The sequence below is a fragment of the Babylonia areolata genome, chromosome 13, assembly GCF_041734735.1.
Source record: "Babylonia areolata isolate BAREFJ2019XMU chromosome 13, ASM4173473v1, whole genome shotgun sequence".
NCBI classification, from domain to species: Eukaryota; Metazoa; Mollusca; class Gastropoda; order Neogastropoda; family Buccinidae; genus Babylonia; species Babylonia areolata.
The window spans coordinates 9,994,161-10,009,636 of record NC_134888.1 but is presented as its reverse complement, the minus strand read 5'-3'; the positions used below and the strand labels follow the sequence as shown (position 1 = coordinate 10,009,636).

Genomic DNA, 15,476 nt, shown 5'->3' with positions numbered 1-15,476 from the left:
CCTTCCCACATCCTTGTACCTTTCTCCTTCCCACAGCCCACTCTCCTCCTCCTGCCCCCCCCCCCCCCCCCCCCTCCGACCCACATAAACCTCACAACCCTCACTCATCCTCTCCCCTGCCGTGCTCATTCGTTTTTATGGCAAATCGATGACCGCTGTCCAGCCTTCTAGCGAACATATCGCAAGTCATTCCCTGCTCAAGTTCTGCCCTGGATGTTTTTCTCGCCTCGTGTTTTATTGTCTGTCTGTCTCTGTTTAAGTCTATCTGTCTCTCCGTCTGCTCTGTTTGTATCTGTATGTTCATGTCTGTCTTTTATGTCTGTCTCTGTCTCTGTTTATGTCTGTCTGTCTCTGTTGATGTCTCTCTTTCATGTCTGTCTGTCTACGTTTATGTCTGTCTTTTATGTATGTCTATCTACCTATCCCTTTTTTCATTTGAGTATGCAAGATCCACGCTCCAAGCCACTCTTCCCACCATAATAACGTAAACCTTGCTGCGTCAGTCTTGAACTGAACTCCTCCCCTATCTCCTCCCGAAACCAACCCCTCATTACCCCGTCCTAGTTCCATGCCGGCCAGTTTAACTCACTCGGTACGGCCAGTTTAACTCACTCGGTACGGCCAGTCCTCTCTTCTCCTCTACACAGACCCCTCGGATGTCCAGTGGGTGTCTGAATGACCCAACCTTTAGCTTCCGTCGTCAGAATTGTGGTATTCTTTGTCAACATTCACCTCTTCAGTATAAGAGCCTTCCACCTGCAATATTTTGATGATGGTAATTGGGGTGAAACGCTGTTAACGTCGTCTCTTTCGCCGTTCGTATGGAGAGAGTTAACCTGACTGATTGCCTGGACGAAACAAAAGCCCGGTTTCTACACGTTTTGACAGTTTCGTGACAGCAGGTGGTTTTGACCCGGTAGTGTGCAATGTCTCTGTTACTGTCTTGTGTCTCAGCCCTATTCTCTCTCTCTCTCTCTCTCTCTCTCTCTCTCTGTGTTTGTGTGTGTGTGTGTGTTCGGACATTTTAAATTGTCCGGGTCATTCCTGACGAGACTAAAAATTCCAGAGCGCTCCCTTAGCAGTGTTACATTGGGAATGGCGGGGAGGGGTGGTTAAGTGAGGCACAGTGACGGTACCGAGTTCAAGTACAGGGTGTTTTCGCTTGCAGTTGATGTTACATGTGTTCGGAGATCAGAAGTAACCAGCATCTCTCTCTCTCTCCTGTCTACAAAGGACGGGGACTGGGAAAAAAGGCATACAGATGCTTATCTATTATCCTCCAATGTATGCAGAATTTCGTCTTTGTCTTCTTACCCACGTCATACTGTTTGATCCAGTCTAAGGTGAGGTCATTCTCACATGATTTGCGGAAGTCAATACGTGGGACATACTATTCGAGCTGCCCCTACACCATGCGCTCACGAACTTACCTATGATGCTGCTCGACTTGCGTTTATTCAACTTTACAGACGAGTCAACGCCCAGCTAAAAAAAAGAAAAAAAAAGAAAGAAAAAAAGAGATGAATTGAAGGGAATGTGAAACCCCGAAGGAAGTGTGAAATATATTTCAGGCTGTGCCGTCTTATATTGCGTAATCAGCATTCTGGCTCTCTGCACACAATCGATGGATCCAGAGTGGCCGCGGACCTGAGGTCAGTGGAAAGGGGGAGCGCATGAGACAAGCTTCAACCGATTTTCAACTCGGACGAGTGTAATGAGGAGAAGGGCATTACGACATTTGTGTGTGTGTGTGTGTGTGTGTGTGTGTGTGTGTGTGTGTGTGTGTGTAGAACTGTGGGATCTCTGTGTATGCGCGCACGTGCGTGTATGTACATGTATGCAAGTGCGCGTGCTCGCTCGCGCTTGTGCAAGTGTGATCAGGGGTATGGAAGGTTGTTGAAAACAACAACAAAAAACAGACCCCGGTCATTTCTCACGTATATGCTTTCCTGGCCCTCCCCGCTCTCCCTTCCTTTCAAGCCACGGTCTTTAGAGAACAGAAATGGAAAGGGGGAAAGGGGGGGTTGGGGGGGGGGGGAGGCTTGTCTGGAGCGGGGGAAGGAGGGCAGTGGTGGGTGGTGCTTCCTCCCGAGTCACACTGAGGATGGGTGTAATGAGGAGGAGGAAGTGAAGGGTGTTCAGGGGGAGGTAAGGGTGGTGGGGGTGGTGAAAAGACTGAGGCAGAGGGCAGGGTGTGGGGGGATGGGGTGGAGGTGGGTGGGGGAGCTTGTTTGCATCCAACTGGTGCCGTTTCTTGGAGCTATCGATCCGCTCCCAGTCCTGATTGAATTACGTGCCCCCTCTCTCTGTCTCTGTAACTCATTCCCCCCTCTCTTCCTCTCTCCTAGGCTCTTTGCATTTATATCTTTCCCCTCGTGCTTCTCTGTCCGTGAGTGAGTGAGTGAGTGAGTGAGTGTGTGTGTGTGTGTGTGTGTGTGTGTGTCTGTGCGCGCGCGCCCGCGTGAATATGAGTATTTATTTCCCCCCCCCCCCCACTTTTCTGTGGCCTAACGTTCAATACGTCGTAACCTCAAGGGCTGAAAGACACTGAGCCGCTTGTCAGGAATTGACGATGATGTATTTGCTGCTGCTGCTGCTCTACACCTGTGTGTTCCGATGTAGATCTGGGCTTCACCCTTTTCCTTCAGTACTGAGCTACACAGCGTACTGCAGAAGGACCACTTTACCAAACAACAAGCGGAAAAAAGGCCAAAACCAAATACAGCAAAGACAAGTGCACGTGCAGCCAGCTGTCTCCACGCTGTGTCAGTCAGCTTCTTAAAACCCATACAAAAACCAGGAAAGGACCATCATCAGGTAAGCGGCTACCGGATCCTAACCATGCAAAACATCGCTGGAAAGCTCATGGAACGCATGATAGCCAGGAAACTTGCAAGGGATCTTGAACACAGGCACATTCTCCCTTCAAATCAAGGTGGTTACAGAACAGGCAAGTCCACATGGGAAAATGCAGCTGCTTTTGCATATGAGGTGTATGAAGGATTTTAAAGGAAAGAAGAAACACTAGCAGTAGCAATCGACCTTGAAAATGCCTACAATAAAGTCCAGTTTGCACAACTCATGGAGCTGCTACTAAGGTATGGAGTAAGTTTGACACTGACAAGATGGATAGCAGCAGCGCTTCAGGAAAGAACCGTCGTCCTACGCCTCGGAGACTGGATGTCTGCACCTTCTAAACTATCCATGGGACTGCCACAAGGGTCTCCGCTCTCTCCTGTCCTCTACAATGTCTACACGAAGGGCCTTGCAGACTTAAACAACGATGGAATAGCTCGGGTGCTTCCTCTTGCGGATTATGGCCTGGTCTTCAAAACTTCGAAAGATGCTCAGGAAAAAACCAAAGCCGTCCAGAAACAACTAAACAATATTGCTCAATGGTGCAAAGACACAGGATCTTCCATCAATCCAGCGAAAGCCCAAACGTTGCTGTGCACCCTGAACAACAGAACCGCGAGCAAATCACCACCTTCTGTGTCATTCGATGGGATTCAGATCGAGAAAACTGAATGCCTACGCTACCTAGGAATACACTTCGACAGGATGCTGACCTTCAGAAAACATACGGAAAATACTGTTCTCAAATGCAAAAAAGGCCTTTCAGTCTTAAAGGCAATGGCAACCAAAGGTATTGAACAACGCCACCTCTTCCTGCTATACCAATCACTCGTCCTCAGTGTGATCGACTACGGACTTGGGCTAACAACACCGTCTCAAAGCAACCTCTTAAAATTAGAAAGAGTTCAAAATGAAGCTATGAGGCTGATCCTTGGAGCAACAAAAGACACGCCCACAGAAACCATGCAATACCTGCTTGACCTTCCTTCAGTGCAGGCCAGAAACAAGTTAGAACAGGTCAAGACCTACTTCAAAGCATTAGAAAACCCTCAAAACCCACTGCATGACGCAGTCAAACAACCAAAAGGCAGCCGTCTAGGACGAGGAAGATCATGGATGGGGCAAGCAGAAGACACAATCCAGCTAGTATGCCGACTACAAGACCTGAAAGAAACAAAAGAATGGGAGAAAAACCCCGAAAACCTCAACCATCTATTCAACACAACCATTTTACCCACTCTAGGAAGACATTGTCAGGAATGGCCAGAGGGCAAAACTGATGCGGAAGTGAAGCTACTCATAGAAGAAAACAGTAAAGAAGAGGACATCATCATATACACAGATGGCTCAGTCACCAAAGACCAGTCCGGTTGGGGATTCACTGCGAAACAAAATGGAAAAACAGTTAGGGAAGAGAATGCTGCCTACAAAGTCACAACCTCCAGCCTAACGATGGAAGTTGAAGCCGTGACACATGCCTTCCAGTGGCTATCGTCCATCCATACGCCCGGAAACCAACATGCAAAATTGAAAACGAAATGGGAAGCCCAGAGTGGCATAAGGCAATGCGCAACTTTCAGATAAAAAAACTCACATGGTCATACTGCCCGGGACATGCAGGAGTTAAGGGAAATGAGCGAGCTGACAGACTTGCTGGTAACGCAACACCAACGAGCGGCCTACATCTAGGAAAATCGGAAATCCTCAGAAAAGTCAAAGAATATCAAAAAGAACAGGTACAAGGCCATCACACCATCGATCGCCTCAAAGAAATAAAAGCAGAGAGAGGGAGCGGCCGTAAGTCTAACATGAAAGGTAGAGCACGATGCTTTGCAAATCAAATATCGGCATCATTTCCAAACCAACATTGCGCAAATTTCTTCAAAACGGAACAGAGTCTCTGTGGGCTTTTCCAAATACAATAGACTGAGCAACACACTAGACGCCACGTTCTTGGCATCAGAGATCTTTTCCCATCCCTCTTGCGGCCAATCAGTGGCAGCCTCTGTGCGTGTGTGTATGTGTGTGTTTGTGTGTATGTGTGGGTCTGTGTTTTTGAGTGCGTTTGTGCATGCGTGACAGTGTAAGTGTACACAAGTGTCAGGAGAGTTCTGTGCATGTGTGTGTGTGTGTGTGTGTGTGTGTGTGTGTGTGTTGTGTGTGTGTGTGTGAGGGGGAGGTGGGGGTGCAGGGAGGAGGTGAGGTAGAGGATGAGGTATGTGAGTGTATGCATGCCTACACTGTGGGAGCAACAGGATATTGGAACGTATATATTATATATATATCTTTGTATATATGTGTGTGGGGTTGGGGGTGGGAGATATGGGCGTGTGTGTGTGCTTGTACAAGTAAGCGTTCATCTGTGTGTGTGAGTGTGTGTGTGTGTGTGCGTGTTTGTGTTTGTGTGTGTGTGTGTGTGTGTGTGTGTGTGTGTGTGTGTGTGTGTGTGTGTGTGTGTGCCGTGGAAGCTGCGATACATAGACTAGAAATGAGTGTGTGGAGGAGGGGGTAGAGGAGGTGCAGGGAAATTTGTGGTGTGTGTGTGTGTGTGTGTGTGTGTGTGTGTGTGTGTTGGAGCTCATGTACACTTATATGTATTTGACTGTGCTGTCATATCTGTGAAACTGCGTTTTTGGGGCCTATCTGTTATGCATGTGTGGGTGTATGTGTGAATGTGTGTCTTCATGTTTTATATTTATTTGCTTATTTATCATCATTGTTGTCTTATTTATTTATTTATTTATTTATTTATTTATTATTATTATTATTATTTTATCATTATTTTCATTACTACTATCTTTTTTTTATATCATAATTATTATTTATTTATTTATGTATGTACGCTTATCTATCTATCTATATATATATTTTTTTTTCTCTCAAGGCCTGACTAAGCGCGTTGGGTTACGCTGCTGGTCAGGCATCTGCTTGACAGATGTGGTGTAGCGTATATGGATTTGTCCGAACGCAGTGACGCCTCCTTGAGCTACTGAAACTGAAACTGTGTCAGTCACACATGTGACTGTGCTGTGTGTGCCCCTGTCATCAGCTGTTCGTGATCTGCTGTCAGACCTGCTCTCGCCATCTCCATCCATCTCCCTGCTGCTGCTTTAGCGGGTCACAGTTAATTAGTTCTGTCCGGCAACTATCCAACCCACCCTCTCTCTGTGTTTTGTGTTCATTTGGTATGGATTTATGAACTTTTTTCTGTTCTTTTGGTGTGTGTTTTTTTTATCCAGAAGGATGGATGTATTAAAAACAAGAGGCAAAGCCTTCAAGATTCACTTGTGCTTCGAGCTTTATCCAGTAAAGGATTCATGAGGAGAAACAAAAAAGAGATTAAAAATCGTTAAAAAGTGTCATGTATTAAATATGACATATGAAGTAAAGCTTGGGAGTAAAAAATGATTAAAAAAAAGGCATGCTAGCGGGATCGAGCCATGCATGTTCAGTTCCGACACAAGCTGACTGATCCCCACTGCTGCGGCGCATCTGACGTCAATTGACTAAATCTGATATCTAAAGCAATGTTGTTGTTGTTTTTCATGTGATAGATACACGTTACTGTATTGGACATAATAACACAGTTTAAAGTATGTTTTTGTGTTTTAGTATATCTCGATTATTCTTTTATTTCGGCGGCAAAGGAGACGTTGCCACCACCACTTCAAGCACATCGCAACACATGGTAGATCTCTAGATCTGCACGAATCAGTCAACAACAGACTGCAAGAAACAACCAATTCAATTTTTCTTTAATGTTCATTCCAGTTAATTCAATGTCCACTTTGGAATATTTTTGTGCAGTAAACACGTTGATGGAGTAGTTAGTATCGGTGTATATGTTCAGTCCAGAATGTGTATTTCTTTCCTTTTCATTGTGAACAAGAAAAACGAGGTCATGTCGTCTTCTCACCAAACACTTCTAGCAACTCAGTGGGAAGCGTTTTTTTTTTTTTTTTTTTTTTTTAATTAATTTTTTTATATATAAGAATTTTCGGATTTCGGACCGAATCTCAACGAAATAAACCGCTGATGATCCGGAAATACAGTTTAACCCGGGAGACTTACAACCTATTATTATTATGACTGAGAAGATATTTTTTCATACTATGTTTAAGCCAAATTTGGTATTGGCAGACAAGGTATTTCCAGAGAAAATGGCAATGTTAAAGTTTACCACCGACACACATACACATGGCCAAACACAAACGAACACAGGGTTATAACACAGACTCACTTTGCTTACACAAGTGAGTAAAAAAGTATTTGTATAATGTTTATTCCACTACCCTCTTGAAATAATGGTAGTTCCGTTGTTGTTTTTTCCCCGTTTTTCTGACTCTTCTCATGTCGGTTGGGTCTGTTTGTCTCTGTGCCCGTGCGTCTATCTGTCTGTCTCTGCACCAACATATTGCTCTATGCCCTTCCTGTATCGACTTCAATGAAATAATAATAATAATAACAACTGTCACATATATGAGTGCTGCATCTCTCTCTGTCTCTGTCTCTCTCTCTCTGTCTCCCAGGGACTGGTAAGTGGGCATCACTGTTCAGTCGTCGTCAGCTGTTGCCGTGAAGGCAAGGCCCGGGCTCAGTGTGTTAATCAATGCCTAATGTTGTTTATTTACTAACGTGGAGGAGGCCATGAATAGCCGAATGAATGTGCTGCAATCGATTGATTCCGGAATGACTGTGGAATTCAAGGGATAACATAAACCCCTTCACTTGCACACACTGACAGGACGTGCAGGCGCGTAAGACATTTGTGCACGTACATACCCACACTAATATGCACACGAACGCTGGAACGAGAACACACACACACACACACACACACACACTCTCTCTCTCTCTCTCTCTCGCGCGCGCGCGTGGTGATGATAACGATGTTGTTTATTCCTGTTTCAGTCTAATGATTATCATCATCTTACATGAACAGACTGCCAATAAATAAAGGAAGGTTAATTCCTGTCCAGAGGAGGGAGCGCCAAGGTCAATGCAAGGAACAGCACCAACAAATAAAGTGTCTCACTTCAGTTAAACAACATCAAAATGCTCAGTGAATATCAAACAAGAAAACAAATGAGAATATTTGAACATGTTTAGGGTATTATGATATGACTGTAATTTACTTTCGCAAAACGCGACATCAAAGTGATGGCAGACATTATCAGGAGACTGGGAGAATGAAAGATATATGCGTAATTCAACACACTTGGAACACTCCGTTATGAAGAAAAACCATCACCTGTTCCAGGCATATTACATGTATTATTGCACAATCTTTCTCCCGTGGAAACAGTAAAACTTTCATTTGTTTCGTTCTGTTTCACACACGCACATATGTACATGTAAAGTACACACACACACACGCGCACGCGTTCGCACACACACACATTCTCTCTCTGTCTTTCTTTCTCTCTCGATCACATACACACACACACACACAGAGAAAACACGCACACATAGAAAACACACACACACACACAGACGCACGCAATTAAGTATCTCCCTGCCAAACACGCAGTTTTTTTTGTGTTCTTAAAATTTTTTTTTTTATCGATATCAAAGCCCATTTTGCTTTGAGTGATTTCCCACGGTAAGATAGTTCTTATAATAAATAATCCACGGTGATGTGATTCCAAAATAATCAACGGTGAGATGCTTCCTATCATAACCCACGGTGGGATAATCCGCGGTTTCTCTGGATGATGCCATCGAGACTGACAGGATCAGACCTGACCTGTGCCTCACTGACCTCGGGAATTCTGTAGAAGTGGCGAATCCTTTGGATGCTTTCAGTGACCGGTGTTTCCAAAACTATGACAGGTAGCCTACATGTCACTGCGTCTGCAACCAAATAATGCCGGTTTGTTTTTGTTTTCGTTTTTTCCTTCTCCACCATCGTATTGATCATAGGTGCACTGGGAAGAGAACACAGAAAGGTGGTGCCATGACTGATGCACACAGGGTGACCCCAGTCACGGAGCGAAAGTCTCGCCAAATACCTGAGTGTCAGTGAAGGTCACCAAGGATATGCCAGGGGAACTTGATTAATCAACAGAAAATGGCGATGACTGATGCTCTGAACAAATTTCCTGCTTGCAACCTGTGCTATGCGTGAGTGGATGCAGGAGGGGCTGAGGGCGTGCATAGGTTCATGTGAGCGTGCACACGCGAGCGCGTCTGTTTTTTTGTGTGTGTTTGCATGTGTACGTGCATGTATGGATGTGTCCTTTATGTCCTGTTTTGTATTGCAGCGCTTTCAATTAACTCACTGTGTGTGTGTGTGTGTGTGTGTGTGAGAGAGAGAGAGAGAGAGAGAGAGAGAGAGAGAGAGAGAGCGTGTGTGTGTAGATACTTGTGTGAAGAAGAAGAACAATATATAGAACTTGTGTGTGTGTGTGTGTGTGTGTGTGTGTGTGTGTGTGTATACTTGTGTGAAGAAGAAGAACAATATATAGAACTTGTGTGTGTGTGTGTGTGTGTGTGTGTGTGTGTGTGTTTTTTTGTTTTAAATTAAGCAACAGCCACTGATCGCAATGAGGGAAATAACTCTTCCTATGCTCCATTCACGGAATATGAACTGCGTTTGGTAGTACTTTCCCTTGTACTTTCCAACATGAGAGTTTGACCCAGTAATGTGGAGATAGAGTATGACAATGACAAAGTTTTCCACTGAAAGACGAGGGGGCTGGGCAAGAGAGATAACAAAATATAGTTGTGTACTGGTTTTCTGAACTCAAAAAACACACACACACACACACACGCGAGCGCGCGCGCGCGCGCGCGTGCACGCGCGCACACACATGTACTCAGATACGGTTTCATTCTCACGCGCACATAACTCGCGCAAGCGCTATGCCGCAACCATCCCATCGCACCATCCCACACACACACACACACACAAACACACAGAAACAGAATACGAGACGCGGTTGTAGACATCGTGAAGCGAGACAACTCGTCACAAAGCTGGATGATATTACTGCAGTAGCTGCCCTTGTGCTTCTCGAGTAGTGGATGTCATTTACCGAGTTACTCCATTTTATCCGGTTATTTGTACATACATATCTATTTTTTGTTTCATTTGCTGTTGATGTTTGATGCGTATGCAAGGATGTTCAATGAAATGATGGACACATGCCAGTATATACGCAAGCAAACACAGTATAAAACGCACGTCAACTCAAAATCAATATTTTCTTCAGAATGTGCGTGTGTTCTGATACAACTGAAGATGAAAAAAATGGAAGCAATTGACATTTCAAACCGAGATATCGATTATCAATTGAAAACTCATTAAAAACCATCCTCCCCAATGCTCACACATACATACAAATAAATACCTCAGACCTTCTGACACAGACGCACGTACACTTACAGATTCACTCCCAAATCACTATGATCATACACACAAACACAAACAACACCATTCCCACCCTAACGCACATAGACACACACCACACACACACGTAATCTCCTCCCCCCTCTTACCACACAATCCCTCCCCCTTCCCTCCACACACATACCCTCCGAAACAAACACACACACACACACACACACACAACACACACACACACAAGCCCAACAACTCACCATGACATGAGGTTTCTGCAGCAGCTGTCGCAGTTCCTCTGAGTACAGACGACTGGACTCGGGCCCCTCCGCCAACACACATTGCAGCTGGTGACACACACACAGCCCTCATCGTCATCATCATCAACTACACATCCCTCATCCCCATCATCCACACAGCCCTAACCGTCATCATCATCATCATCTACACAGCCCTCACCGTCATCATCATCATCCACACATCCCTGTTCGTCATCATCCATACAGCCCTCATCATCATCATCCACACATCCCTCACCGTCATCATCATCAGCCACACATCCCTCATCGTCATCATCATCAGCCACACATCCCTCATCGTCATCATCCATACAGCCCTCATCATCATCATCCACACATCCCTCATCGTCATCATCCATACAGCCCTCATCATCATCATCCACACATCCCTCACCGTCATCATCATCAGCCACACATCCCTCATCGTCATCATCCATACAGCCCTCATATTCATCATCCACACATCCCTCACCGTCATCATCATCAGCCACACATCCCTCATCGTCATCATCCATACAGCCCTCATCATCATCATCCACACATCCCTCACCGTCATCATCATCAGCCACACATCCCTCATCGTCATCATCCATACAGCCCTCATCGTCATCATCATCAGCCACACATCCCTCATCGTCATCATCATCATCCACACATCCCTCATCGTCATCATCCACACATCCCTCATCGTCATCATCCACACATCCCTCATCGTCATCATCCATACAGCCCTCATCGTCATCATCCACACATCCCTCATCGTCATCATCCACACATCCCTCACCGTCATCATCATCAGCCACACATCCCTCATCGTCATCATCCACACATCCCTCATCGTCATCATCCACACATCCCTCACCGTCATCATCATCATCCACACATCCCTCACCGTCATCATCCATACAGCCCTCATAATCATCATCCATACAGCCCTCATCAACATCATCCACACATCCCTCACCGTCATCATCCATACAGCCCTCATCATCATCATCCACACATCCCTCATCATCATCCACACATCCCTCACCGTCATCATCCATACAGCCCTCACCGTCATCATCATCATCCATACATCCCTCACCGTCATCGTCATCATCCACACAGCCCTCATCGTCATCATCATCATCCACACAGCCCTCATCGTCATCATCTACACATCCCTCACCGTCATCATCCACACATCCCTCACCGTCATCATCCATACAGCCCTCATCATCATCATCCACACATCCCTCATCATCATCCACACATCCCTCACCGTCATCATCCATACAGCCCTCATCATCATCATCCATACAGCCCTCATCATCCACACATCCCTCACCGTCATCATCCACACATCCCTCATCATTATCATCCACACATCCCTCACCGTCATCATCCATACAGCCCTCATCATCATCATCCACACATCCCTCACCGTTATCATCCACACATCCCTCACCGTCATCATCTACACAGCCCTCATCACCATCATCTACACAGCCCTCATCGTCATCATCCACACATCCCTCATCCTCATAGCCCTCATCATCATCATCTACACAGCCATCACCGTCTTCTACACAGCCCTCACCGTCATCATCATCATCCACACATCCCTCATCGTCATCATCCACACAGCCCTCATCGTCATCATCATCATCCACACATCCCTCACCGTTATCATCCACACATCCCTCACCGTCATCATCTACACAGCCCTCATCACCATCATCTACACAGCCCTCATCGTCATCATCATCCACACAGCCCTCACCGTCATCATCATCATCGTCATCATCCACACAATCGTCATCATCATCATCCACACAACGTCATCATCATCTTCGCATATCCTGCGTCATCCACTCATCAGGTCATGTAACCATTCAGAATGCAAATCAGTGAATCAAGAACGTAACGCAAGTCCTTACTATAGACTGAACTGTCTTTTCTGATGCAAAGAAAGTCACCGAAACAAACATGAAATGTAAACAGGAAAAATAATTCTGTGTAGACCAAAAGAGAGAACATAATTCAACAGAGATACAAGTAAAAATGTATCTTTTTCTCTGTTCTTGTCGCTTTCTGTGTCTGGTAGTGTCTCTGTGTCTCTATGACCCACATAAAGAATTGTACCCGCGCAGTCCCATACACGTTACTCAAGCATGGGCCCACCGTGCACCCCGACCAACACTGCTTCCAGCATATATATATATATATATATATATATATATATATATATATATATATATATATATATATATATATCATCTTCCATCCTTTTCTGAAGACAGGGTAGCAGTATCAGTATCAGTATCAGTAGCTAAAGGAGGCGTCACTGCGTTCTGAAAAAATCCATATACGCTACACCACATCTGCCAAGCAGATGCCTGACCAGCAGCGTAACCCAATACAGGGAGACAAAAACGCTGTACATGCTTACTCTTTTAGCCTGTGTGAAGATCACAGTGACTTGATTTGACTGCCCCCAAGCCACACGACCCATCACTCACCTCTTTGGCGTGTAACACTGCCCCCAAACCACACGACCCATCACTCACCTCTTTGACGTGTAACACTGCCCCCAAGCCACACGACCCATCACTCACCTCTTTGACGTGTAACACTGCCCCCAAGCCACACGACCCATCACTCACCTCTTTGACGTGTAACACTGCCCCCAAGCCACACGACCCATCACTCACCTCTTTGACGTGTAACACTGCCCCCAAACCACACGACCCATCACTCACCTCTTTGACGTGTAACACTGCCCCCAAGCCACACGACCCATCACTCACCTCTTTGGCGTGTAACACTGCGTCAGCCACAGGTCCGTGTGTGGGGCTGTGAGAGCGGGTGTTGATCTTGTCGTACAGCTGAAACATACAACAACCAGTCCACCACTGAACTACAGTCCATCAAAATAGAAAACAACCAGTTCACTACTGAACTATAATCAATATGTTAATCAAAAGATAGACAACAACCAGTCCACCATCTAACTACAGTCACTCAAACAGATAGACAAGGAACAGACCACCACTTAGCTACAATCAATCCATAAATCAATTGATAGACAATCGATAGTCGATTTGCAGAAAAAAAGATCACCAACAGAAAGGAAGCACGAAAGATAAGAAAAAAAAGCTAAAGAAATAATGAGTTTTAAAGAAAAGCAAGAGAGAGAGAGAGAACTCAGAACTCAAACGTTTTTATTCAAGGATTAAGAGAGAGAGAGAGAGAGAGAGAGAGAGAGAGAGGAGAGGAGAGAGAGAGAGAGAGAGAGAGAGAGAGAGGGAGAGAGAGGCAGGCACAGCGAAGATATGAAGGCCACACAACACAAACTTCAACACATACAGTCAGTGACCACAGGCGTCAGTGCCAATGTCATCATCTTCATTACGTTCTCCACCGTGAAGCATATGGCGTTTGGAATCAGTCTCCAGATAACAGGCTTCTGGCACTTGGCCGCTGTCTTGTCAGTGTGCCCATGGAATAGGTTTTATGGGTATTTTCGTTTTTTACGTCCACGCCAACAATAAAGACAATACCAGTGTGTCACAGAAGGAGACTGAATTCCAGGGTAGGAGAGAGAGAGAGAGAGAGAGAGAGAGAGAGAGAGAGAGAGAGAGAAAGAGAAGAGAGAGAGAGAGAGAAAAAGAGAGAGGGGCAAATATACAGAGACTGACAGCGACAGACACAGAAAGACAGGACAGACAGATCGAGTAAGAAAAAAGTAAGAAGTGATGCAGAGTAGAGGAGGAAAATAAAGGAGGAGGAGAGGGAGGAGAAAGAGGAGGAGAGGGAGGAGAAAGAGGAGCAAGAGGAGGAGAGGGAGGAGAAAGAGGAGGAGAGGGAGGAGAAAGAGGAGCAAGAGGAGGAGAGGGAGGAGAAGGAGAAAGAGGAGGAGAGGGAGAAGGAGGAGAAAGAGGAGGAGAGGGAGAAGGAGGAGCAAGAGGAGGAGAGGGAGGAGAAAGCAGAAAGGAATGAAGACAACGAGAAGCAGCAGCAACAGAAAGACCAAAAGAGACGGTTTCTTGTTGTGGTTTTATTTTTCCCTCCACCTAAAACATCGTCCACATTCCAAGGCAACGCACACACTGTGCGGACAAATCGCTGGTGTGCTCTGCACTCCATTATGTTCTTAGGGGGCCTCTCGGTGGACAGATCCCACATTTCGGACACTGATAAGAAGAACATGAATGGAAATAAAGTCCGCTGTCTGAACTAAACATATACCTCCAGGAGGAGGAGGAGGAGGAGGGGGAAAAGAAAATGATGATGGTAATGATGATGATGAAGAAGAGAGAGATTGAGAGAGAGGGGGAGGGGGGAGGGAGAGACAGCGGCAGAGAACAGAAGACAGGGGAACAGTCGATGCCACTGGCCTGGTCCACAATGGGGTCAATAATGATAATAATAAAAAGTAACAGAAAGAAACGATAAAAGAGAAATTGACATGCACAACAAAGCAAACCTGGCTTTTATCATGAAAAAACAGTGTTGGTTATCGCATTTCTTTCTTTTCTTTTTTCAAAAAAAACATTGACATTGTGGTTCAGCAACTGACATTTCTCTTTTCTCCACCACTTGTGAACATCGCAACAAACCGATTTCCGATCTCATTTATGACTTTCGTCTTTCTAACTGTAGTTTTCCCTCCGCGACTCTGGCTGGGAGGACAGGCAGAGAGGAACAGGAAACTGAGAGAAACAGGCAGGCAGTGAAAGAAACACACACACACACACACACACACACACACACACAGAGCGAGGGAGACAGAGAGAAAGAGAAGAGAGTGGGGAGAGATAGAGGAAGGCAGAGAGAGAGAGAGAGGCGGGGAGACAGTGAGAAACAGAGGGAGAGACCGATAACACAGGGAGTAATGGAGGGAGAGGGAGGGTGGGAGAAATAAGGGAGAGAGAGACAGTGACAGACAAAGGGTTAAATTGAGAATTAAACAGAGAGACAGACACAGAGAGAGG

At 45.6% G+C, this 15,476-nt stretch overlaps 1 protein-coding gene across 5 annotated transcripts in view; it reads right to left on the bottom strand.

The window, feature by feature from the left end:
- Positions 1 to 15,476, bottom strand: part of LOC143289046 (peripheral plasma membrane protein CASK-like) — a 661,124-nt gene that overhangs the window by 131,816 nt on the left and 513,832 nt on the right. For all 5 annotated transcript variants that reach the window (XM_076597850.1, XM_076597848.1, XM_076597849.1 and 2 more), the window contains 2 exons: positions 13,290 to 13,367; positions 10,459 to 10,545 (listed from right to left, as the gene is read on the bottom strand). In XM_076597850.1, coding sequence (XP_076453965.1) covers positions 10,459 to 10,545; positions 13,290 to 13,367 — 165 coding nt within the window. The remainder of the gene's footprint in view (positions 1 to 10,458; positions 10,546 to 13,289; positions 13,368 to 15,476) is intronic.